General features: G+C 52.2%; 1 protein-coding gene and 1 long non-coding RNA gene across 3 annotated transcripts in view; one reads left to right on the plus strand and one right to left on the minus strand.

Annotated features, from left to right (window-relative positions):
• Positions 1–1244, minus strand: part of TNPO3 (transportin 3) — an 86332-nt gene extending 85088 nt beyond the window's left edge. The window contains exon 1 of one of the 2 annotated variants that reach the window (XM_030532847.1): positions 1020–1244. In XM_030532847.1, the coding sequence (XP_030388707.1) occupies positions 1020–1154 (135 nt within the window). In that variant the 5' untranslated portion in view covers positions 1155–1244. The remainder of the gene's footprint in view (positions 1–1019) is intronic. The other variant, XM_030532935.1, reaches the window with a different exon arrangement.
• A 257-nt stretch (positions 1245–1501) lies between these two features.
• LOC115634949 lies at positions 1502–26654 on the plus strand. The gene is made up of 4 exons (XR_003996483.1): positions 1502–1579; positions 6786–6894; positions 7689–7795; positions 25820–26654. It is a non-coding gene; the product is annotated as an uncharacterized LOC115634949 (long non-coding RNA).
• The last annotated feature ends 518 nt before the right edge of the window (positions 26655–27172 follow it).

Consider the following 27172-nt stretch of genomic DNA (forward strand, 5'->3'; position numbering starts at 1 on the left):
GATTTCAGGCTGGCGAGCGCGGAGCCCTGCCAGGCCGATAACCGGGAATCTTACCGGAGAACAAGTGCCCCAGGCTCGCACGGGGAGGCAGCTCGCCCCCCCCGCACCACTGAGGGGGCCCGGAGCCCCCTCCCTCTCTCTGGAAGGGGAGAGGCCGAGCCCCGGATCTGTCCCCGCCGGGCAGACACACTCAGTCCCGGCCCGCTGCCCGTGGGGTGGACCCCAGAACCCCAGTCCCAGGAACCGCCCCGCTGCGGGAGCCAGACCCCGGGGACGGCGGTGAGACTGCGATCCCGGCCTCCCCGCAACACGAGGCCTCCAGCCGGCCGCGCTACAGGCCTAGCCCTGCTGCCAGGCCGCCTCCGGCGCACGGGGCCTGCCCCGGCCCAGCTCCGCCCCCAACCCCAGCCGGCTCCGCGCTAGAGCTCGGGGAGCGCGAAGGCCGAACTCGCCGCTCCGAACCCCGAGCCAGGGCCGCCAGGCTCCGCTGCCGGGCCCCATGGCCCGGCTCCCCCCTCTCCCTGCCCCGCCGGGCTCCCCCAGCGCCGCAGCCCCCTCGGCCCGGCTCCCCCCATCTCCCTTCCCCGCCGGGCTCCTCCCCCCGCCGGGCTCCCCCCGCGCCCCGGCCCGGCTTCCCTCCCCCCGCGCCCCGGCCCGGTCGCCGGCCCCCCCCCCCCGCCGGGCTCCCCCCGCGCCCCGGCCCGGTCGCCGGCTCCCCCCCCCCGCCGGGCTCCCCCAGCGCCCCGGCCCGGCTTCCCTCCCCCCGCGCCCGGCCCGGTCGCCGGCTCCCCCCCCCAGCCGGGCTCCCCCCGCGCCCCGGCCCGGCTCCCACCCCCGCCGGGCTCTCCTAGCCCCACGGCCCGGCCACCGGCTCCGCCTCCCCCGCTCTCCTCGGCCGCGCAGTTCCCCAGGCCCCGCCCGATCCCCCAAGGCCGCGCTGCCCGGATCCCGAGGCCCCGCTCCCCAACCCCCCGCCCCCCGGCCCGGCCCGCTCCCCGCCCCCGGCCCGACCCGCTCACCGATCTCTGCAGCTCCCCCAGCCAGCAGCTCGCCCGCTCCTTGCCGCTCGGGTCCGGGTCATGGTAAAGCGCCTGCACCGCCTGGTACACGAGCTGCAGGCTCGGCTTCCCCGCGCTGCCTCCGCCGCCCTCCATGGCTCCGGGTCCCGCACAGGCCGCTCCGCGCCCGGCTCCAGCCCCTCAGCAGCAGCAGCCGCCGCTCCAGGCCGCCGCCATCTCCTCGCCCGGCCGTGTCCGTTACCGGGAGGGGCGGTGTCACCCAGAACGCGGCCCCCCGGAAGCGCGCGGCCCGCGCACCGCGTTCCGCCCGCACAGCGCTCCCGCCCGGCTGCCGCGGAGCCTGCAGGCCCAGCCAGGCCAGCGCGCTGATACGCGGCTGCGCAGCCAGGGCACCGCCACCCCCTCCGGCACCGCCCCCGCCTGCCCCCTGCGCGCTTCCGGCCGGTGCCACCGCCACACCTGTCCCCCGCACCCGGAAGCGACCCGCCCTGAGAGGCGGGAAGGAGGCTGCCCCCTCCTGCTCGGGCCCGCTTCCCGCAGGGCCGGGCCCGATCCTCGGAGTAAGCCCCGTCCCGGGCCCTGCCACCTGCCCGGGCAGCGCCTAGACCCGCTCAGGGCCCTCGGGCGCCGCCACAGCCACCCCCACCTGGCCCTGCTCGTCCCACCTGGGTGTGCCCCCCCATCGCCTGCCCAGCCCAACCTGGGACTGCCCAGCCCCAGTCAACCCTCCCCTCCCACCCCCAGTCCTGCTCAGCCCCCCCCTCCCCTCCCCTCCCCTCCCCACCTCCCCCCGTCCTGCTCAGCCCTCCCCTCCCCAGCCAAACCTGGGGCCTGCCCAGCCCGTGGCTCCACTCAACTCCCCCTCCCCCTCCAGCCCTGCTCAACCCTCCCCTCCCCAGCCACACCTGGGGCCTACCCAGCCCGTGGCTCCACTCAACTCCCCCTCCCCCTCCAGCCCTGCTCAACCCTCCCCTCCCCAGCCAAACCTGGGGCCTGCCCAGCCCCAGTCAACTCCCCCTCCCCTTCTAGCCCTGCTCAATCCTCCCCTCCCCAGCCATACCTGGGGCCTACCCAGTCCCCAGCTCCACTCAACCCCCCCTTCCCCTCCAGCCCTGCTCAACGCTCCCCTCCCTTCCCCAGCCAAACCTGGGGCCTACCCAGCCCGTGGCTCCACTCAACTCCCCCTCCAGCCCTGCTCAGCCCTCCCCTCCCCAGCCAAACCTGGGACCTGCCCAGCCCCAGTCAACCCCCCCCCCCCCAGTCCTGCTCAGCCCTCCCCTCCCCAGCCAAACCTGGGGCCTGCCCAGCCCTGCTCAACCCCCCCTCTCCTTCTAGCCCTGCTCAACCCTTCCCTCCCCAGCCATACCTGGGGCCTACCCAGTCCCCAGCTCCACTCAACCCCCCCTTCCCCTCCAGCCCTGCTCAATGCTCCCCTCCCTTCCCCAGCCAAACCTGGGGCGTACCCAGCCCCAGTCAAGCTCCCCTCCAGCCCTGCTCAACCCTCCCCTCCCCAGCCCAGCCAAACCTGGGACCTGCCCAGCCCCAGTCAACCCTCCCCCCCACCCAGTCCTGCTCAGCCCTCTCCTCCCCAGCCAAACCTGGGGCCTACCCAGTCCACCCCCCATCCCCTTCTAGATCTGCTCAATCCTCCCCTCCCCAGCCAAACCTGGGACCTGCCCAGCCCCAGTCCACCCTCCCCTCCCCCCCCAGTCCTGCCCAGCCCTCCCCTCCCCTGCCCAGCCCTGCTCAACCCCCCCTCCCCTTCTAGCCCTGCTCAACCCTCCCCTCCCCAGCCAAACCTGGGGCTGCCCAGCCCTGCTCAACCCCCTCTCCCCTTCTAGCCCTGCTCAACCCTCCCCTCCCCAGCCACACCTGGGGCTGCCCAGCACGCGGCTCCACTCAACCCCCCTTCCCCTCCAGCCCTGCTCAACCCTCCCCTCCCCAGCCCAGCCAAACCTGGGACCTGCCCAGCCCCAGTCAACCCTCCCCCCCACCCAGTCCTGCTCAGCCCTCTCCTCCCCAGCCAAACCTGGGGCCTACCCAGTCCACCCCCCCTCCTCTTCTAGATCTGCTCAACCCTCCCCAGCCAAACCTGGGACCTGCCCAGCCCCAGTCAACCCTCCCCTCCCCAACCACACCTGGGGCCTACCCAGCCCGTGGCTCCACTCAACTCCCCCTCCAGCCCTGCTCAACCCTCCCCTCCCCAGCCAACCCTGGGGCCTGCCCAGCCCCAGTCAACTCCCCCTCCCCTTCTAGCCCTGCTCAATCCTCCCCTCCCCAGCCATACCTGGGGCCTACCCAGTCCCCAGCTCCACTCAACCCCCCCTTCCCCTCCAGCCCTGCTCAACACTTCTCTCCCTTGCCCAGCCAAACCTGGGGCCTACCCAGCCCCAGTCAACCCCCCCTCCAGCCCTGCTCAGCCCTCCCCTCCCCAGCCAAACCTGGGGCCTGCCCAGCCCTGCTCAACCCCCCCTTCCCTTCTAGCCCTGCTTAACCCTCCCCTCCCCAGCCAAACCTGGGGCCTGCCCAGCCCCAGTCAACTCCCCCTCCAGCCCTGCTCAGCCCTCCCCTCCCCAGCCAAACCTGGGGCCTGCCCAGCCCTGCTCAACCCCCCCTTCCCTTCTAGTCCTGCTCAGCCCTCCCCTCCCCAGCCAAACCTGGGGCCTGCCCAGCCCTGCTCAACCCCCCCTTCCCTTCTAGTCCTGCTCAACCCTCCCCTCCCCAGCCAAACCTGGGACCTGCCCAGCCCCAGTCAACCCCCCCTCTCCTTCTAGCCCTGCTCAACCCTTCCCTCCCCAGCCATACCTGGGGCCTACCCAGTCCCCAGCTCCACTCAACCCCCCCTTCCCCTCCAGCCCTGCTCAATGCTCCCCTCCCTTCTCCAGCCAAACCTGGGGCGTACCCAGCCCCAGTCAAGCTCCCCTCCAGCCCTGCTCAACCCTCCCCTCCCCAGCCAAACCTGGGACCTGCTCAGCCCCAGTCAACCCTCCCCTCCCTCTCCAGCCCTGCTCAACCCTCCCCTCCCCTCCCCCACCACACCTGGGGCCTGCCCAGCCCTGTCTCCACTCAACCCCCCTCCCGCTCTGCTCAACTCAACCCTCCCCTCCCCAGCCAAACCTGGGGCCTCTCCAGCCCCCCAGCCATGCTCAAACTCCTCTCTCCCCCACCACACTTGGGGCCTGCTCAGTGCTCCCCCCCAATCACATCTGGGGCCTGTCCAGCCTGTCCAGCCCTGCTCATCCCACCCTCCCAGCTCCCACTCCAAACACTCCTGAAGACTGCTATCCCTCTGGCTTTTCCTGTCCCACCCCCCCTAGCTTCTTCACCACCAGACACACGTGGGAACTGCTCCCCCAGGCCCTGCTCAGCCTGCCTCCCCTCCCCTCCCCTCTCCACACCCGTGGCCCTGCTCCCCAAACACACCTGAGGGCTACCCTTCCTTCCTTCCTCCCCTTGCTCATCCCACCTGGCTGTACCCTGTACCCACAAACACTCCGGGAGGCTGTGCTGGCCCTCCTGCCCTGCTAAAACCCACCTGCCTAGCTCCACACCCCCAAACACCTCTGGGGGCTGCCCTCTCCCCCAGCACTGCTTGTCCCACCTGGCTCTGCCCTGTACCCCCAAACACTCCAGGGGGGTGCCCTGGCCCCTCCTGCCTAGCTCCACACCCCCAAACAACTCGGGGGACTGCCCTGTTTTTTTCATCTGGCTGTGCCTCCCATCCCAAACACACCTGGGGGATGGGGGCTATTCTGGTGCTGCTCAATCCACCTAGCTGGCTGTGCCCTTAGTTAACTGTTGCCCAGCCCCCTTCCAAACACAGGTAACTGGGCCTGTCCTTCCCCACCACCACTGGAACAACTGCACCTAGCTGTGTCTTCTGCCCAGCCCCCAAACATGCACACCTGGGGGCTGCCCTGCTCAACCCATCCTACCTGGCTGTACCTTCAGTCAAATCCTTCCCAACAATCCCCTGAAACACACACACATACATACCTGGGGACTGCTCCCCCCCACCCCCCGCTTGGGCATAGTCTGCTCTATTAGTCAAAAAACAATTTCTGCCAGCTGCTAGGCCTTGCCTGACACTCATCCGGGACTGCTTCTTATCCACATTCCAAGGAGTGTTTTGTTCTCGACCCAGCTCAGACGAGTGACCCGATTTTAAAAGGCACTTTCTGAATAACAAGGCGCTTTGTCCTTGCTCCCATCACCACAGATAAAGGGCACATTATCTGCCTTCTCCTTGATAAGATGGCGCTTTCCGGATTACTGGGGAAAGTGGTAACACTTTTTAGCCATTGTTTCTACACTGCTATTTGGATAATTAATTTACTGGTTCAGTGCAGCTGAGGCTTTCTGGGGGCTACTTAGTGGATTTCTGGGAGCAGTGGGGCAGTATACTGGAGTGTATTTACAGAACTGGGCAAAAATGTCTCACCCATAGTGCATGGCGAGATGAGCACTAAAATGATATTTCTTAGGTTTATGGCTTGTAGCACCATAAAGGCTATGCTTTTCATGATTCTCTTCCCCCTCACCCCTTATGTGGCCAAAAATTGAGATTTAAATAAGGTGAAAGTCAGCCCTTATTAGCATAATATATTCTATTTTTATATATACTTAGCATAATATATTCTATCTCTATAAAATTCTTTAGACCAGTGGTTTTCAAACTTTCTTTTTTGCGACCCAGTTGAAGGAAATTGTTGATGCCCATGACCCCAGTACTGGGTTGTGACCAACAGTTTGAAAATCACCACTTTAGAGATTATACACACAGCAAAATCACTTCACCTGTCACTAAAATGGAACCACATCTGACATTAAAGGTGGCAGCTGTTTAACAATGCATTGCAATGCTGCACAACAATTGAAAGAAGATTTGAATGTCCAATTGAAATTGCAGTGGGAATGGAGGAAAGTAAAATGTAATTATACACGCCCATATTTTGCCTGGTCTATGAGGCTAACAAACCTCCTCTTGTAAAAAATGTAGTCTGACCTTTGGCATGAGTATTCAGGAATTTGGCTTCACATCACGATGGCTCTGATGCCACATCGTTTAATACTCTTAGAAGGAAGAGCACATTGACAACTTCCATGTCCATGCAGACCTGATTTTTTTTTTAAAAAAAGAACACATTCAAATACTGACCAGGCCCAATCCAGATTTTTTTGTGAGAGTTAATTAGATAGTGGCTTGAGGCAGTATAGCTACTGACCTAGTACATGGAGTCTTGGTCCGTGAAGAGTAAATAACCAAGTAAAGAAACAAATAACCCATAATCAAAACTGAGTTATGAAAAGTTTGTGAAATTCCTTGGGTAGCTACAGTAGTTTTTGTAATCTTTATTCATTGTAATGATCTTACAGCAGCTGTCAATGTTTCAGTTTTGTTGAGGGGTCTAGGCTGGGGTTCTACCAGGGTAGTAGCATGTTCGTTCCTGCTTGCATTGAAGTTTTGCAGTCTCACCGCACTGCATCAAAGACAAAAATGAATGAATACAAAATTACAAAGGAACTGAGAGCAGAAAGAAAGAACCCGGGAAACAAACAAAAAGGGTTAGTAATCTAGAATTTCCTCTTTGGTAATTTAGAGGAAAAGCCACTGGGGAAGATAATTCCATAAATTAATGTATTTGTTGAGAATTCACAACATGCTCCATGGTGTATGGAACACAGGGCAGGTTTCTTGTCTACCCTGAGAAGTTTATAATCTAAACCTATTTCCTTCCTAAAAAATATTCTATTACAATTGTTTAGGTGAATTTAGTGCTGGTGAATGGTGCTGAATTATGTGACCTTCAGCTGAGACATGAAAGATGCTGGATTGGACTCTGGAAACTGAAGCTTCCTATTTACTACAGAACAGGTAGAGCATATACAGTGTAAGCTTCCTTCACTCCCCTATCTATGTGTTTCAAATGTGACCTGGAAAGACCACTGTATGAACTGAGAGAATAGCTCAGTCTCTCTCACCCATTCCGTTCTTACGTTTCTACTGAAACTGCCAACAGCAGACCCATCTGTGTTCACAGATGTCCACATCACAGAAACGATCTGCTAGGAAATGCACTGAGACCCACCAACCAACCAACTGGTAACGGTCCTTCAGCATATCAGCCTGGCCGTAGACTGAATCAATAAACTAGAGATGAGAGGAAAGGTGGCAATTGCTAACTAAAATTAAAAGATGTGGAATCAGAAATCACTTCCGAGGCCTGTGAAGAGAACTTACGATGAGGTTAGTGCTTATGAGCTAAGACATCTTTCTGGTGGCAAGAAAGGAGAACGTTGACAGTGGGGACCAACAAATGGAGATGCCAGCAGTGTAGATAAAAAGATTGTTTTGATTCATGAAACAGCAGAGTGCTTTCTGTGATGTGAGACTATTTTGATTAGATGGGGTACACTTAAGCAGAAGGAACCCACTCTTTGCCATTTTCTCAATTATGTTGATTAGAAATGGAGATTAGATCATGAGTGATAGCTGGTGAGTGATAATCCTTGTGACTACTGTGTGTCTTAGGGTAGGTAATAGGTTGTTTCTTAAGAGGAGACATTGACTGTCTGTGGTAGAAAGGCAACCCAGAGTACCAGGGCCTTCGCCAGCCCGGAAGAGCATGGGTCAGTTTGTGGTAGTTTGGATCTCCTTCTGTGTTTCAGCAACTTACGGCTGTGTGAATGAATGGGCTGAATTTTGAGAAGCATCATGTTCCATCTGGGGCTCTGTGGACAGCCTTGTATTCCTAGATCCATCCCAGAAGCTCAAGGTACATGTCATGTTCACTGCCCACTGTTCTGATTTTGTTTCCTCAGGCCTGGAAAAACTATCTCATTTTTATCTCCCCCCATCCCTCAAGTAGGGTGAGAGCATTTTGCAGCAGGAGTCTTCTTGAATTGGAGACTGATTGAAGGCAATCTGCATTGTTTAAGTGGGGCAATATCCTAAACATTTCCAATGATTGACATTTTGCAGCTGCTGTGGCTGCAGAGAAAAAGGTCTCCTTGAGAGCTGTGGCATAGAGTTGCTTAAACTTCTCGTGCCGCGATCAAATTTAGTCTTACACCGCGGATATTCTAATCTTACCACCCTTGTACTGCATTTGTCATAGAAGTAATTGGTGATTCCAGGTGTTCAGTGTTGGTGATGCAGAAGGAGAGGACATTTAGGGGTCAGCCGGTTGCTAGATGGGAACAACAGGTAAAATCCTGCCAGTCCATCAACAAGCCAGTCCTGCAGCTGGATAGGATTTTCCTCTGTTAGCAAAGGGGATATTCATGACTATCCGTGAATATCAGGCAGGTTTCATGCTAAGAAGACATAAGCTACAAATCTCCACTAGCCATTTGGTGGGATCTCTCATGTTGTTCCACACCTCCAGAGTGACTGGAGACGGAAAAAAATATTTGACTGTGGAGTGGCCCAGTCCATGAGGAAAAACCTTTGTAATGGTCTGGGAATGGAATGTATTGTCTGGATCAGGGGGAGGCAACTTATGGCACATGTACTGAAGGTGGCATGTGAGCTGATTTTCAGTGGCACTCACTGCCCAGGTCCTGGCCACAGGTCCAGGTGGCTCTGCACTTTAATTTAATTTTAAATGAAGCTTCTTAAACATTTTAAAAACCTTATTTACTTTACATACAACAATAGTTTAGTTATATATTATAGACTTCTAGAAAGAGACCTTCTAAAATGTTAAAATGTATTACCAGCATGCCAAACCTTAAATTAGAGTGAATAAATGAAGACTTGGCAAACCACTTCTGAAAGGTTGCCGACCCCTGGTCAGGATATTTTCCTCAGGCCTTGTCTACACTACAAAGTTGCAGCGCTGGTGAGGGGGTTACAGCGCTGCAACTTAGGATGTGTACACACCTGCAGGGCATTACCAGCGCTGCAACTCCCTGTTTGCAGCACTGGCCGTACACCCGGTCGTGCCTCGGGTGTAGAGGATCCAGCGCTGGATCACCAGCGCTGCTCATCAGGTGTAGACACTCACCAGCGTTTTTGTTGACCTCCGTGGAATAAGCAGGTATCCCAGCATACCTGAGAAAGCCTCTCAATTAAGCAAACTCCACTGTCCTCCAAGCAGGTCTCCTTCCCCGCGATGTGCTCTGGCGTTCCCCGGCCCCCCCTCCAAGCAGGTCTCCTTCCCCACGGTGTGCTCTGGCATTCCCCGACCCCCCTCCAAGCAGGTCTCCTTCCCCGCAGTGTGCTCTGGCGTTCCCCGACCCCCCCTCCAAGCAGGTCTCCTTCCCCGCGGTGTGCTCTGACGTTCCCCGACCCCCCCTCCAAACAGGTCTCCTTCCCCGCGGTGTGCTCTGGCGTTCCCCGACCCCCCCTCCAAACAGGCCTCCTTCCCCGCGGTGTGCTCTGGCGTTCCCCGACCTCCCCTCCAAGCAGGTCTCCTTCCCCGCGGTGTGCTCTGGCGTTCCCCGACCCCCCCTCCAAGCAGGTCTCCTTCCCCGCGGTGTGCTCTGGCGTTCCCCGACCCCCCCTCCAAGCAGGTCTCCTTCCCCGCGGTTTGCTCTGGCGTTCCCCGACCCCCCCTCCAAGCAGGTCTCCTTCCCCTCGGTGTGCTCTGGCGTTCCACGACCCCCCCACCAAACAGGTCTCCTTCCCCGCGGTGTGCTCTGGCGTTCCCCGACCCCCCCTCCAAGCAGGTATCCAGCCCCGCGGTGTGCTCTGGCGTTCCCCGACCCCCCCTCCAAGCAGGTCTCCTTCCCTGCGGTTTGCTCTGGCGTTCCCCGACCCCCCCTCCAAGCAGGTCTCCTTCCCCTCGGTGTGCTCTGGCGTTCCCCGACCCCCCCTCCAAACAGGTCTCCTTCCCCGCGGTGTGCTCTGGCGTTCCCCGACCCCCCCTCCAAGCAGGTATCCAGCCCCGCGGTGTGCTCTGGCGTTCCCCGACCCCCCCTCCAAGCAGGTCTCCTTCCCCGCGGTGTGCAACAGCGCTGCAGCGTGGCCACATCTAACACCACTTGCAGCGCTGGTTGCTGTAAGTGTGGCCACTCTGCAGCGCTGGCCCTATACAGCTGTACTAATACAGCTGTAACAACCAGCGCTGCAAAATTGTAGATGTAGACATACCCTCAGTTACACATTCGATGGGGGTTGTCGTCTCTTTCTGATCCTCTTCATCCTCCCCCAGGCTATGGAAAAGTATGTCCTCTGTTTCACTCATTCTGTTCATGCTTTCATTGGAATCATTGGGAGTGGTACACTGTTAATGAAATAATCCTGCATGCAGCAGATATATTGTTAAACACAGTAAATGTACACACTAGAGATCATCCAAACAATAAAAGCTTTTTCAACATTTTCACAGTATAAAAATAATTTGAATAACCCTCAGATCAAGGCTGGTCTTGGTTTCACATACAGTACTAAGGAATAAAAACGGTACTTCGGAGATGTCTGATCCATAGAACCAATACTAGAGAAGAGCAGACACAGCTAAAGTTCAGACTTAAATAGATGAAAGGAAACTTTCACAGTCATGACTAGCGGGATTATGTCAAAGGTTTTGCACCCAATTTTCAAATGCTGCCCTTTTATTCAGGGACAGCCATCCCGTGTTCCAGATAAATAACTATTGTGTCTATTGCTCTTTGCACAACCAAATGAGAGATAGACACTACCAAGGCAGAGAGGGTTCCAAATAACTGGGTTTACGAAATGTACACAAAGATGTGGGCCTAGCTACATATAGACAGGTTTCAGAGTAGCAGCTGTGTTATTCTGTATCTGCAAAAAGAACAGGAGTACTTGTGGCACCTTAGAGACTAACAAATTTATTTGAGCATAAGATTTCATGGGCTATAGCCCACTTCATCAGATGCATAGACTGGAACATATAGTAAGAAGATATACACGTCTACCTCGATAGAACGCAACCCGATATAACACGAATTTGGATATAACACGGTAAAACAGCGGGGAGCCCTGAGCCCTTTAAATCCCCACCCGAGTCCCGCTGCCAGAGCTCTGACAGTGATTTAAAGGGACCGGGGCTCCCCACAGCGGCTGGAGCACCGGGCCCTTTAAATCCCCACCGGGACTTTGGTAGCCAGGCTTGGGCGCTGATTTAAAGGGCCAGAGGCTCCAGCTGCTGTGGGGAACCCTGGGCCCTTTAAATCCCCACCTGAGCCAGAGCTCCAGCAGTGATTAAAAGGGCCTGGGGCTCCCTGCAGCGGCTGGAGCACCAGGCCCTTTAATCACCACTGGGGAAGCCGGTCCACTCTGGCCCGGCGTACCGGCTCTTGCTGGTATGCCATACTGGACCAAAGCCGAAATAACGCGGTCTCACCAATAAGGTGTTGAGATTTTTTGGCTCCCGAGGACCGCATTATATCAGGGTAGAGGTGTATATACATACAGAGAACATGAAAAGGTGGAAATTGCCCTACCAACTCTGAGAGGCTAATTCATTTAGATGAGCTGTTATCAGCAGGAGAAAAAAAATAACTTTTGTAGTGATAATCAAGATGGCCCATTCCAGACACTTGACAAGAAGGTGTGACGATACTTACATCTGACATTAGGAATCATAACATTCAGAAAACAGTAGGAGAACACTTCCACCTCTCTGGTCACTCAGTAACAGACTTAAAGGTGGCAATTTTGCAACAGAAAAGCTTCAAAAACACGCTCCTAGGAGAAACTGCTGAACTAGAAGTAATTTGCAAACTAGATACCATTAACTTGGGCTTGAATAGAGACCGGGAGTGGCTGGGTCATTACACAAATTGAATCTATTTCCCCATGTTAAGTATCCTCACACCTTCTTGTCAAGTGTCTGGAATGGGCCATCTTGATTATCACTTCAAAAGATTTTTTTTCTTCTGCTGATAATAGCTCATCTAAATTAATTAGCCTCCTAGAGTTGGTAGGGCAACTTCCACCTTTTCACATTCTCTGTATGTATATATATCTTCTTACTCTATGTTCCATTCTATGCATCTGATGAAGTGGGCTATAGCCCACGAAAGCTTATGCTCCAAAAAATTTGTTAGTCTCTAAGGTGCCACAAGTACTCCTGTTCTTTTTGTAGCTACATATACACGCTTTTGCTCTGGTTTTATATAGACAATGTATGTCTTCATTGGAGCTAGAAAGTGTCATTCCCAGTTCGAGGAGACATACCCACTTTAGCTCTGATCAAGCTAGTGCGCTAAAAAGAGAAGTGTAGCCACCGCCACGGACAGGCTAGCTGCTTGAGGACGTACCTAGGGTCTCAGACGGGATCATATTTGGGGTGGCTACTGTTGCTGTAGCTACGTTTCTATTTTTAGTGCTCAGAGCAATCAGAGCTAGCACAGATACGTCTGCTGGAGCTGGAAATTACACCTCCAGCTCCACTGTAGCTGTACGTACCCTAAAACACAGAACACAATGAGCACCCCAGAGGGCTCATAAACTATTTAAAGGGATACCCCCTATTGCTATCCACTACAAAATAAGCATTTCCAACCTAGCTTCATCCTGGACATTGGCCAAAACTTTTCAAATTTGAGTGCCTAAAATTAGATACACCTCTACCCCGATATAACATGACCCGATGTAACACGAATTCGGATATAACACGGTAAAGCAGCGCTCTGCAGGGGCGGGGCTGTGCACTCCGGTGGATCAAAGCACGTTTGATATAACATGGTTTCACCTATAACGTGGTAAGATTTTTTGGCTGCCGCAGACAGCGTTATATCGGGGTAGAAGTGTACTTGATTTCATATTTAGGCACTTATCTAACAAGCCTGATTTTCAAGGGTGCAAAGCATTGCTTGCTCCTTAGTTCTGAAAATCTGGTCAGTTTAGTTAGGTGCTTACATCGGGATTTAGGTGCCTAACTTCGAAAATGTTGGCCCCTTTCCTTATAAATACGAAGGGTTAGATTTCATGTGGAATATTCTATAGTATATCCTATAGTGTATCCTATTCTACCATGTAAGTAGACCCTTATTCCTCAAGTCAACAGTGACTACTCAGAGGAAAGATGGCAGAATCTGGCTCCACATAAATAAGCACATAAAACAGGAAGTAGCAATAACCTTCACTCTTGTTTCACTTTTACAATTCTCAGTCTTCCATACCTCCAATTATTTATTGTCATCTTTACTGTGCTCTATCTCGTTTAGAGCCAGGTGCTGCTCTGCTACATAGGCATAACTCTGGAATGACACCACCAAGGGGGAGGGATAGCTCAGTGGTTTGAGCATTGGCCTGCTAAACCCAGGGTTGTGAGCTCAGTCCTTGAGGGGGCCATTTAGGGATCTGGGGCAAAAATCTGTCAGAGGATTGGTCCTGCTTTGAGCAGGGGGTTGGACTAGATGACCTCCTGAGGGCCCTTCCAACCCTGATATTCTATGACATAAGTGAAGCTGCTCTGGCTTTACACTGAGGTGAGATCAGAATGTCACCTTTAGGATGACCAGATAGCAAGTGTGAAAAATTAGAACAGAAGTGGGGGGTAATAGGTGCCTATACAAGACAAAGCTCCAAATATCAGGACATCTAGTCACCTCACAGTTAGGAAGTTTTTCCTGGGATTTAATCTTAATCTGTTGTGCTGTACTTTGAACCCATTGCCTCTTGTCCTGCCCTCTGTGGCAAGAGAGAACAACTTTTCTCCATCTTTTTTATGGCAGCCTTTCAGGTATTTGAAGACCAGTATTATGTCCCCACTTAATCTCTGCTGTTCCAAACTAACCGTACCCAGTTCCTTCAGCCTTTGCCCATACAGCTGCATTCCATCTCTTTGAGCATCTTTGTTGCTTGCCTCTCAATCCTTTCCAATTTCTCTACATCCTTTCTCTACATTGGTGACCAAAACTGGACACAGTTCTCCAGCTGTGGCCTAACCAGCGCTGAGTAGAGCGGTCCTGTCACCTCCCATGATTTACATGTTATGCCTCTGTTAATGCAACCTAAAATGGCATTTGCTTTTGTTGCAATAGCATCACATTGCTGACTCACATTGAGGTTTTGATGCACCACAACTCCCAGAGCCTTCTCAGCAGTGCTGCTGCCAAGCCAGTTATCCCTCATTCTGTATTTGTGCATTTGGTTTTTCTTCCCTAAGTGGAGCACCTTACATTTGTCTTTATTGAATTTCATTTTGTTGTTGGTAATCCAAATCTCCAATTTATCAAGATCCCTTTGAATTTTAGCTCTATCCTCCAAAGTGTTGGCAACCCCCCCAAGCTTTGTGTCATCTGCAAATCTGATCAGTCTGCTCTCTATACCTACATCCAGATCATTAATAAAGATGTTAAATAACACCAGACCCAGAACAGATCCCTGTGAAACCCCACTTGAGACCTCTCTCCAATCCTGCATCATTCCCTTCAGTTACTCTTAATTTGTGGTTGTTTAACCAGTTATGTATCCACTTAATGGTAGTTCCGCCGAGCCTGCATTTCTCCAGCTTACTTGCTACATGTTAATTATGACAGGACAAATCCAGCCGTCCTTCCTCAGGACCTTTGCTATTCAATTCTAAGCAGACTTTTTCATTGGAAAAAGATTTTCAAGATGTAAAGGGTGATGTGAGTGCAAAATGCAAAACCTTCCTCTAATGCCATCAGTGCTTTCTGAGACATAGGCTATTTATATGTCATGTATGCTAAGCGCATGGGATGGGAGCCACCTGCCTGTCTGAAATGTTCTAGCCGCAGGCTGATACCCTTGCACATGATCAGGTCTTGTGACATATATAAATGCTTTGGGGACTTCATTGGTGAATTATAGACAAAGCTCTTAGCGCAAGACATAAAAGTCAGGCTCTTCCTTCTTGGCCACACGCTAGTAAATTTCATGTATATAAATAAAAGCAACACGAGAACATTTAATTGTGTCAAGAAAATGGAGGAGGAGCAGGTGGGTGGGTTCTGACCCATCATATGCTTCAGCACTAGAGCTGTAAACACACTGCTATATGTGGTGCTCTTTGCCCTGAGAAACAGAAGAGGTCTTTGAGTAACTTTGATCACCAGGGTGAGATTTGCCTTCTCCTGAGTGCTGAGGAGCAGTGTGAGTAACCCAATGCTGAATACAAATTGCCGAGAAATGTTCAGGCAAATCTCAAGGAACGCCTGCTTACAAACTTCATTGAAATGGTGTCAGATGACTAATGGGAGCTCCCTGGCAAGATCAGCACCATACTCTGGAAAAGAAGGGAGGTTACCACTGCCTAGCCCTGCGAGCCACATCAGAGCCAAGTGCCCCGAGTCAGCAACAACTCCTCCCTTCTACTCCTGATTTCAAGCACAGCATGCGGGGAGTCTGTTTTGGACTTGAATCGACGTACTGCATGTTTTGATACTTGCAATATGTGTTTGCTGTGTACCTTGAGCTTTAAATCCATCAGATGGTCTGCATGAACAGCTACTGGACTGCTTGCAAGAATTATTTTTAATTTCCTATGTATTTTCCTTGAATGCTCAGTATGGTTCTCTTTCTCCTTGCAATACATCGATTTAAGTGGTTAGGAATTCTCTTTGCTGTTCCTGGCTGAAGCATGCAGGTGTCAATGTTGATGCATTGCTTGCAATATTTGCTCTCCTGTTTTGCCTATGACTGGCAATGCATGTTCTAAGAAACCTGGTATGCAAAAGATGATTCCTTTGTTCCGTGGCCACGTGGCTGAGTTTTGAGAGGGGGAGGAGCTTCAAGGCGGCCTGTGAACATAGGGTGACCAGACAGCAAGTGTGAAAAATGGGGACGGGGGTGGGAGGTAATAAGCGACAATAAGACAAAACCCCAAATATCAGGACTGTCCCAATAAAATCGGGACATCTGATCACCCTATGTGAACATACTGTAGTTTGAAAAAAGCCATAAATTAAACACTCAAACTCAGCTCCTTTCCCTTTTGCAATGGGTTCCTCCTCTGGGCTCATCTGGGCCAGGTTCAGCCCTCCAGGGGGTCTGCAGCCATCATGCCACCTCCTTGATGAGCTCTTCATCGCTGGGCAATTCTTGGGTTCCTACCTCTGGGTCCCACCAAGTAAGACATCCAGCTTCGCATAGAAACAGCAGATCTGGGGGGAAGCCCCAACTTTTCTGTTGGCCTCCTTTGCCTTTTGGTAGGCCTGCCATGGCTCATTCCCCTTTGCCCAGCATCGGTGCTCATCTGACCATACCCCTGCTGCTGCATCCCTTCTCTGCACACGTCTGAACGGACATCTTTGTTTCTGTGGTTTTTCGGCAACTAGATTCATACTTCCCCTTCTCCCCAAAGACTGAGGAGATCCAGGATTTCTTTCCCAGAGCCAAGCAGCAACACGAGGTTTAGCCAGAGTGTTGCTTGGAGCCAGCCCTGCGTGCTTGCCAAGGTGGGCTGGCAAGAAGAGAAAAATTTCAACAGTACCTGGGGACTTTAAAATGGGCTTGGGCTTCTTTTTCCGGTGGCCCCTGGCCCGTAGAGTTCAGAACTGCAGCCAGAGTGGTCTTCATTGCAAGGACAAGAGCATTGGAGTACTGTTTTTACCGGTATGGGTAATGCAGCATCCAGACAGTCGTTCCACTGGTAGACCAGTGCTGACCGAGGGTGTGCGGCCGTCAGGAAGCAGCTCCTTGGCAGAAGCTCAGGGCTTCCCTGACAGGACTCAAAACTGAGGGGGCGGGCATGCAAAAATGTGCCAAAACAAAACAGGTGTTACCACTCAAACTTTGCAGTGGAGACCAGGCATCTGCGGTTCCCTATGTAGCACATATCCCCGGCAAGGTCCTCCCCCCGGGTGGTGTGCAAGCCCACCTTCCCTGACCCAGAGTCTCCCACCTCCCCACCAACCATCTAGCTCTCACATAGGCTGCTTGTTGGTCCTGTATCCACCACCTGGGAGACAGCTGGCTAGTGCCAGCCGAGGGTGGGGAGCTAAATCCAGCTCCCATAAAGGGCCACCCCCCTCTGTGACACAGACCTCATGCCAATTTACTCCATCAATGCCCGGGATGAAGCCAGTACATGGAGCATTGCCTGAGTGAGACCTAAGGAGGCCTGTGAGTTTCATGACATAAGTGTTGGTCACAGAGTCGCTCCTCTGACATGCCAGGAGTAGGATCCTCAATGGTTTAGAGACTACAACCAAAGAGTGGTGGGTAGGATAGAAGAGAAGGGGAAATGCCAAAGAGAGACGAAAGTAAAGCAAGACTTCCTGGGAACCAGGCTGGTCCCACCAATCCCTGTTTCACCTGTTTCGTTAAGCGGATGGAAGAGTTTGTCTAGTTTCCACCCAGCCCTCTGCGGAAACGCTAATTGGTAATTTCTTACAGCAGCGCCTCAGTGGATTGGGATAGATAGCTCTCTGCCGTGGGTATCAGCTGTTATATCGGCGTCAGTGTCACATGCTGCCTGCTGCTGTGAGGATAAAAGCCTACTATTTAGTGACAGTGAATGGAGCTCCTCCTCTGCTGCAGCGATAGGGGCTTGTTCTTTTGGTGCAGAAGGTCTCCAGTTCAGGTGCCCCGCTCACCCGTACGCCTGTATGGATGCAGACCTATATTCCCCAGCTACACTACAGCTATTACTACGTGTCAGCACCTTCCTCAGCAGTGTTGTGTCCGTGGAGGTTGTACTGGTGCCCATCACCGTGGCCTCTGAGCACCTCCCTGGTTAACAGATGGACACAGCAGTGTCCATAGTGAACTCAAGTGAATCTCCTGCTCTTCTCCCCTCCCTGCTTCTAGGAAGCTCTGCTTGGGATAATTCTGGGGGTGAGAGGGGAGCAGGGACAGCATGATTCTGTTGTAAAATGGACTGTGTAGACAGGACCGCACCCTCTGAAAGGACCTGCTCTGTAATCCCAATAAGGACCCTGGAAGCAGGCCCAGGGCACAGCTCCTTAACATTGTCTGTCCACACAGGCACGTCCAAACCCCATTACACCATGGCTGGGGCATTCCTCAGTATCAGCCAGGAGCCATGACCTCCTATGCTGTGTAGCGTAGACAGAGTGTGCAAGCAGCGGAGAGAGAGAGGTTGAGCCACCACTCTCCAGCAGCATCACAATGCTTCTCTGTCTGCTGAGAAATGAGGCAGACCCACCCCAAAGGAGGGATTATTCTTCCATAAACTACGCCAAGCCAGTAACAAGAGTCAACTTCTGTTTCACCCCATTGATCAACAAGAAGTCAGACGTGCAGTCTCGTTAGGCATTCCAGCCCTTGTTTCACCACCCGCAGACTAGACTTCACAATAAGTGGTTATTTAAAACCAATTTCATCAAACAAAGGGCTCTTCTAATACGCAGAGATCAGCCACATAGCCAGGTCAGTATATAAATCAGATCTTACCCGATGATCATGCTGTTGCCAGTCCTTTAGTATCTGATATTTAAAGGTTTATTAATAAAAGATAGAGGAGAGAGTTAAAATCAGTGGTTCTCAAATTTTTGTACTGGTGACCCCTTTCACACAGCAAGCCTCTGAGTGCGACCTCCCTTATAAATTAAAACACTTGTTTATATATTTAATACCATTATAAATGCTGGAGGCAAAGCAAGGTTTGGGGTGGAGGCTGACAGCTCGCGACCCTCTATGTAATAACCTCGTGACCCCCTGAGGGGTCCTGACCCCTGGTTAAAATGGGCAAGGAAAACAAATACATACACTCATGGCAAAATTCTTGGATCAAGTTTGTAGCAGTGATGGAATACACTGCTGGCTTGTAATGTCTCTGGTAACTTCCAAAAGATTGGAAAGTCCTCAGTCCATTAGTTGTAATGCTCCTGTTAGTGTAAGTCCTTAGTCCAGAGATCAGAGCAGAAAAAAGGCAATGGAGATGCTTCCGGGGTTTTTTGTACCTTCTCCCAGATGGAGGGAACATCACTGTCCCAAACAAAGCTCCTAGCACAGTTTGTGGAAAAGTACAGGCACAAGAGTTGAATCACATGAGCTAGACACATGCCCTTGTATGCTTCGGTGAGTCGTAGGAGCAGCCATTACCTGTAGTCTGGCTGAAACATCCACAGGAAGGCTCACCGGGCAGGAATAATCTGCTTCCATGGCCCATTGTGTTTGTTAATGGGCCATCAACTTGAACGGTCCATTCACAATGTGCTGGCTAGACATGATGCAAACTACCTTGTGTTTTGAAAGACAGGTATATAGTCAATATTCATAACTTTAGATACAAAAATGGTACATGCATACAAAGTGAATTTGATATTTGTAACTTTTCCATTGATACCTTACATGATGTACCCCGTATAAGATTTATATATAAGGGCCAGCACAAAGCCTATGCAACCAGTAAGTCCCCAACTGAAGGGCAGCATAGGCCCTGTGCTTGCTGGCAGTGGAGGGGGAATTTCACCTTATGTGCATCAGGGAAGGTGCCAATGTGGCTTTTTCCAACTGGATCCATTTCTGAGTCAACCGTGCATTCCTTGTGTGTACCAAACTGCCAGAGACTGAAGCGGGTGTGGGACGGGCAGCGAATACAGGAGCAGAGCCTTCCACAATAAAAAGAGATGCAAATCTCTCTGCAAATGAGGAAACTTACAATGCAGCTTTATTCTCTTTCAATGAGTCCAGATCTAAATCGCTCCACTTCCGACAACTCAGCCTTCACGGGGAGATCTGGAAATCCAGCCAGGCCCCCTGCTTTTGCCACGAACCCCCACAGCTACCAGAACGTCTCCAATGCCTCGGTGGTGTCCGAGCAAGCGGGACTCTAGCTCGCTCTCCTACTGCTGCAGGAGTTCTGCAGAGCAAGAGGGAATAAATGCTCTTTTGAGTGAGGGGTAGGGAGTCTCGCAGGAAGCAGAGATGTGGAGTCAGATGGGGCCAGTTCTAAAGGTCCTTTTCTGACCGTATCTGCACTTGAGATTCTGTGCAATCACTAGTGTCTTTCCAAAGCAAAATTCCTTTGTGATTTGGTCTCTGAATGAGTCAGTGATTGGCTAAATTCAAAGAGCTCCCAATACAGCAAAAGGGCACCTTGTTAACAGGCCAGTCTCCTCCTCTGTAGCTAACACCTTCCTTTTGTGCCGCTGCCCTTCTCCTCTCCTGTGTCTAAGGTCAATGGCTGAGCTTTTGAAAAATAAGCTCAAGTGGTTCCGGTCTCAGAGCAGCAGCGTGATATAAGGTGCTCCAATTATCGTAATAAAATAACGACTCTCGTTCCATTTATAAACTTCCCTGCCCGAGGAAAGAGCTCGATGTGCTGGGAATCTTCATCTAAAATATATTGTCAGAAAGTAAACTGACAACGCCCCTCTAAAAGAGTATCCAACCTGTGGCCCACGGGACAGATCCTGCCTCCTTGGGCTCCTTATGTGGCCGATCCAGATTGTGTAGAATCTTAGCTTTCACCTTAACAAGTACTTAAAAATGTTTTGGGCGTCAAGGCTGTGAAGCAACCTCCCAGACGTGAACCGATGCCGTGTTGTCTTCCCCAAGCCTGGTTCACGTAGCTACGTTGCTCAGGGATGGAAAACACCGCCGTCCCCGAGTGCTGTCCTGTGCCAACCTCACCCCCATGTTATGTTGATGGAAGAATGATTTTGTTAACCTAGCTACAATTGGTCAGGGAGGTGGTGTTCCCGCAGCAGCAGAAAAACCCCTTCAGTCGGTGTATGCGTTGTCTACACCGCAAGGTTTTGCTGGCATAGCTATGGCACCACAGGGCATGTCTACACTGCCGCCGCTACAGTGGCACAATGGATATGCTTCCTACCTCAGCACAAGGGGTTGTCCTATCTCTATAGTTAACCCTCTTCTCTGGGAGATGGTAGCTAGGTTGACAGAAGAAGCCTTCCATTGACCTAGCCACATCTACACTAGGGGTTAGGTCAACCTAACTCTGATGGAGGGGGTGCGCAGGTTTTCAACAACCCTCAGCAACGAAGCTAGGTCAGCTTATGTTTTAGGTGTGTAGCTCATAGTTTCATGGATTCCAAGCCCAGAAGAGACCATTGTGATCATGTAGTCTGACCTCCTGGCTATCACAGGCTAGAGACCTGCCCCCACAATAATAGAACAGAGCTTTTAGAAAGACATCCAGCCTTCCCTGAAAAATTATCAGTGATGGAGAATCCACCATGGCCCTTGATAAATTATTCCAATGGTTAAATACTCTCACCGTTAAAAATTTACACCTTATTTCCACACTGAATTTGTCTAGCTTCACCTTCCAGCCATTGGATCGTGTAAGATCTTTCTCTGTTAGACTGAAGAGCTCATTATTAAATATTTGTGGATAATTAGAATCATACAATCATAAAATTGGAAGGGACCTCAAGAGGTCATCTAGTCCAGTCCCCTGCATTCATGGCAGGACTAAGTATTATCTAGACCATCCCTGACCGGTGTTTGTCCAACCTGCTCTTAAAAATCTCCAGTGCCAGAGATTTCACAACCTGGCTGCCTAGGCAATTTATTCCAGTGCTTAACCACCCTGACAGTTAGGAAGTTTTTCCTACTGTCCAACCTAAACCGCCCTTGCTGCAATTTAAGCCCATTGCTTCTTGTCCTGTCCTCAGAGGTTAATGAGAACAATTTTCCTCCCTCCTCCTTGTAACAACCTTTGATGTACTTATAGACTGTGCTAAGTCACCTTTTAACCTTCTCTTTGTTAAGCTGAATAGATTGAGCTTTTTGAGTCCATCACTATAAAGCAGGTTTTCCAGTCCTTTAATCATTCTCCTGGCTCTTTTCTGATCCCTCTCCAACGTATCTACATCCTTCTTGAATTGGGGGTACCAGAACTGGACACAGGATTCCAGCAGCAGTTGCAGCAGTGCCACATACAGAGGTAAAATAACCTCTCTGCTCCTGTCATAAACAGATAGCTAAGGGTTAATGTCTCTTTCACCTGAAACACCTGACCAGCGAACCAATCAGGAAACTGGATTTTTTTCAACTTTGGGTGGAGGGAATTGTGTGTCTGAGTCTTTTGTTTCTGTCTGCCTGCTGTCTCTGAGCTTTGGAGAAGTAGTTCTATTTTCTAATCTTCTGTTTCTAAGTGTAAGGACAAAGAGATCAGATAGTAAGTTATATGGTTTCTTTTCTTTGGTATTTGCATGAATATAAGTGCTGGAGTGCTTTGATTTGTATTCTTTTTGAATAAGGCTGTTTATTCAATATTCTTTTAAGCAATTAGCCCTGTGTTGTATCATCTTATACAGAGAGAACATTTGTATGTATTTTTTCTTTCTTTTTTATATAAAGCTTTCTTTTAAGACCTGTTGGAGTTTTCTTTACTTCAGGGAAATTAAGTCTGTACTCACCAGGGAATTGGTGGGAGGAAGAAATCAGGGGGTACAGCTGTGGGTGGGTTGTATTGGCTAGCCTGATTTTGCATTCCCTCTGGGGAAATAGGAAAGTACTTTTTGTTTCCAGGATTGGAAACGGAGAGGGCAAGTTACTCTGTTTGGATTCACAGAGCTTGTGTCTGTGTATCTCTCCAGGAGCATCTGGAGGGGGGAAGGGAAAAAGGATTATTTCCCTTTGTTGTGAGACTCAAGGGATTTGGGTCTTGGGGTCCCCAGGGAAGGTTTTTTCAGGGGGACCAGAGTGCCCCAAAACACTCTAATTTTTTGGGTGGTGGCAGCAAGTACCAGGTCCAAGCTGGTAACTAAGCTTGGAGGTTTTCATGCTAACCCCCATATTTTGGACGCTAAGGTCCAAATCTGGGACTAAGGTTATAACAGCTCCTAATCCAGATTTCCCTGTTGATGCATCCCAGGATCGCATTCGCTCTTTTGGCCACAGCATCACAGCGGGAGCTCACGTTCAGCGGATTATCCACCACGTAACACCCAGCCCATAACTAGGCTGGGATAGTGCTTGGGGTGAAGGCAGACCCTGAGTCTGCAGACAGCCTGAAACAATGGCTCCAAGAGACCTGAACGCCTCCCTGCCGCCTTCCCACCCATTCATCTCACTGGGGTGTTGTATTCGGTGCCTAGATACGATGGTGCTAAGCACCCTTCAAATAGGACAGATAGAATCCACTGAGGGCTCTGTGCCAGAAGATGCCCAGATACCACAGTGACAGGAAACTTGATAGATTCTCCCTCCTCTTAGCATCTGCTGCTAATATGGGCTGCCAGCCCCCTAGTGCTTCTTGCCTCAAGACAGAGGGCACAGCACAGGGAGCTGACAGGGAATATGTTTTAGGGCCCGGCTAGGAGACGAGGTTGGCGCAGGCCAGAATCTCGACCCAGCCCTGACACCCAGCATCTTGGAATCTCCCTCCCCCTGGCCTGGTGTCCCCAGGCTGCATGATCCGAATCCTCAGCCAGGCAATTGGCTGGCTAAAGTCCAGCTGAGGGTTAGCTAGTTCCCCCAGGGCGGAGGAAGGAGAAGGAGACGTTCAGGGAAGCTGAGGCTCTGCAGGCCTGTAAACCCTGGTTCCTGCCCACACTGTGTCTGGGCTGAGGACAGACAGTGACTCAGCACTAAGCCAGGGCCAGTCAGTGCACAGAGCCACTGAATCAGCTGACGGACCTGTGGCCGGGAGCCGCCTACACCCAGCTAGTTACTTCTCTTGCTGCCTGCCCTGCAGCTGCTTTCCCCCGGAGCTGCCATTTGCTGCATCTCAGCCAGCCCAGCCCCTCACAGGAGCTGCCATCACATTAGCTGCGTGGGTGGGTTCGGCTGGCACAGTCGGCTCTGCCTGGAGCTGAGTTTCTGCAAGCGTCACTGAATCCCCAGAACCTGCTCCACGCTGAACCCTCGCCAGGGGTTTGCTTCGGGGCTCCGGGGTGGGATGACCGGTAATTTGACTCTCGAGAGTAAAGCCCAGTTCTGATCAGCGTTCGCCCCCACTGCAGGGACAGTAATGCACAGCACTAAAGATGATGCAATCAATGTGCCGCAGCCACCTATACAGAGATGTTTCCTGTTCCTCAGATCTCTTCTGTTACCAAGGGGCTGCGGGGGCCAGATGGCCTCCCGCCGACGATTATTTTAGTCCAGTGAACGTGCCCTGTTACGTCAGCGCGACGCAGGCTCTGTCCCAAGGAACGCGTGCATCTGTCTCCAGGTGTGCGTGCGTGTCGGGGCTTGCAGTTGTGTGGCTGCTCTCCAGATTGGGGAGGGTGTAGCTGGCGGCGGGTGGCTCTGGATTTGTACATCTCTCTCCTTCCGGTTCCTCCTTCGTTCTGGGCTGGGGAAGGCTGCTTTGTTTATCATTTTTTTTCTCTTTCTTAATTACATCCTCCTGCCTGGCTGAATGGAGATCTCACTACCTGCGTGCAGGGCTGTCCCTAGACATTGTGGTGCCCTATGCAGCCCCCCCTGTGGGGGGGAGGAGGGGTGGCCTCAGGCCTTTGCAGGGGGGAGGGGGAACTATGCCCAAGGTCTGTGGGGGGCAGGAGCAGACTTGGGGGGCAGGCAGGAACCACCCCCCAACACAAGCCAGCGGAGTGGAGCAGGCTTCCACCAGGTGTCCTATTCAGGTGGACTCATTGCAGGGACCGTGGAACAGAGGGGCTGAATGCTCCGAGGTCAGACCCAGCAGGTGCTGCAGCCAAGGGGGCTTGCCCTGGGGAGAGCGTGCCCTGCGGGGTGTCACACTGCAGACGGTGCTGCCTGGGTTTGATTCAGAGGTGTCCAGAGCCCCAAGCCTGTGCACCTCTGACAATTAGTCCTTTCTGAGCCAGGCAAACAGTCCAGCAGCAGCTCTACCCTCTCGTCCAGGCCACGCTCATTCTTGTTGCTCTTCTCTGACCGCCCCCCTCCAGTTCTGCAATAGCCTTTGGGCTGGGGGGACCTGCATCCGTATCCAGGCGAGATACAGACACTATGACATTCTCTGGGTTAGCCTCCATCCCTTTCCTTACGCAACCCAGCTTCGTGTTTGCTTTTCTGACTGCAGCTGTACACTGAGCAAAGCTCTGAGCGGTCCCAAAGCCGCCAGCTCCCTTGCTTGGGTTGAGACTGTCTGTGCAGAGCCCTGGAAGCTGTCGGAGTAGGTTAAATATTTCCCTCCAATGTGCCTCACTTCGCATTTATCAACATTGACCTTCATTCCCCAGCCAGAGCTCTAGAGACCATCCTAGGTGAATATAGTGCAGTTCTGACTGAGCAAACTCGCTGTGTCATCTGCTCGTGTTGCTATCTCATGGCTTAGCCTCCTTTTCAGATCCTAGTACAGAGCCTTTGCCCAGGATAAAAACTGACCCTTTAGTCCTACTCTTTGCTTCTGTCTTCCAGCCAGTTTTTGATCCAAGACGACACTTTGCAGGATCCAGGGGCACCATTTAGGGAGGGCTGGTGCCTTCCTCCTACCCCCCACATTTCATACAGGAGGGTGCCAGCTCCTGTCAGTGGAGCTCCCAGGTGGAATTCTTAACTACAGCACAGTAAGTTCTGCAGAGGAGAGGTGCCCCTGGGGCAGGGAGTCAGTGTTTTGTTTACAAACAGAGGCCAAGTGATTAAATTAAAGATCTGGAAGTCCTTAGATGAGCCTGTAAAACAGGAATCCCTGGGGGTGGGGTTGTTTTAGAGAAAACATAGGCAGGGACTCAGAAAAAATAAAGCCAAGGCCTATGATGCAGAATTTCTGGTGGCCCAGGCTGAGAGGTCTTTTCATTCACAAGATCTGTTCTGTCAGCATAAGTGCCCATGTGCCAGGCCACTCGGTCTTCTCCAGCCTTTGCATACCCCTTCTCGCCTCTGGCCCTTGGTATCCTTGGACTTCACTGTAGAGCTACCCACGCCCAGGGTCAAACCAGCATCCTTCCCACCATGGATCTCCGCCCTACGATGGCACACTTGATTTCCATTCACTCCCTCCTAAATGGTCAGGGATGACTTGCCATTTCTATATCGTGTTTTTCAGCTCCATCGGAGTGGTCTCAGATTGAGGTTCACAATTCACTTCCTGGTTTTGGCGTGAACTTTGCAGAGTCCTAGGAATGGAATCACTTACCTCCTTGGCCTATTGCCCGCAGACCAACGGGCAGGCAGAACGAGCTAACCAGATCCTCGAGCAATACCTCCATGGCTTTCTCACTTATCGCCAAGCTGACCGGGTGATCCTCCTACCATATGCAGAGTTTGCGTACAATTCCTCCACCCATGCATCTGCGGACACAGCCCATTCTATGCAACCTACGGTTTCCACCCTCAACTTTATTCGGCTGCACCTCCAGACTCCCAAGTCCTTGCCACAGCAGATGTAGTTGCCCACTTCCACCAGGTCCACCAAGAGCTTACCGAACACACTGAAGCCACCAAACATCATAGTGACTGAAAACGCCAAGTCACACCAACCCTATCTGTAAAAGATAACGTCTGGTTATCCTCAGAACACCTAAAATCCACCCGTCCTTCAGCTAAATTAGTACCTAGTCCTGTTTAAGATGGCGGAACAAATTAACCGTGTAGCATTTAGGCTCCAGTTGCCAGACTCCTTGAAGGTCCACCTCACCTTCCGCATGTCTGAAACCTTAGATGGAGAATCCATTTCCCAGATGCGCTGCTTCACCACAACTTTCCTTAGTTGTCCAGGACCAAAAGGAATATAAGGTCTTGGAAATCCTAGACTCCGAGCAAGTTCAAGGCCAACTCTCTTATCTGGTAGACTGTGAGGGCTATGGACTGGACCAGGGCTGGCCTTACCATGAGGCCAACTGAGGTGGCCGCCTCAGGTGCCAGACTGTGGGGGGCACCACTAGGACCCAGAGTGTAGAAAATCGTGTCTGCTGCTGGTGCATATGTATTCTTTCTGCTCTAGATGCACAGAGATGGTGGAGTGCGGTGCTGGAGGAGGGAGGGTACAAGAGACATAATAGGCAGGCAGGAGAAAAGGTAAGAGGGAATAACAGAAAGCAGCAGGAGCTGCAGGGAGAGAGAGAAGGAGGAGCATCTTATGTACCCCTCTGGCACCCCCAGGAGCCTGGACTGATTAACATCAGCTTCTCAGGGAGCTTCCTGTTTCCCACTGCTTCCCTGAACCCACTTGAGGAGAACAGGCAGTCAGCTGAAGTAGTAGGAGCCAGTCAGGCCCTTAAGACACTGATATCTTCCCTCACTCAGGCCCTGCTACCAGCCTGCTTATTTGTCCCCTTCAACTGAGTGCTGAGAGCCACTCGAGCTGGCACAGAACAACAGTCATGAGCGAAAGAAGAAAACGCCCCTCTGGGGCAGCATTCAGAAAAGGAAAGAAAGCAAAGGAAGCTTTTCTGTCTAA

The sequence above is a fragment of the Gopherus evgoodei genome, chromosome 1, assembly GCF_007399415.2.
Source record: "Gopherus evgoodei ecotype Sinaloan lineage chromosome 1, rGopEvg1_v1.p, whole genome shotgun sequence".
Taxonomy (NCBI): Eukaryota; Metazoa; Chordata; order Testudines; family Testudinidae; genus Gopherus; species Gopherus evgoodei.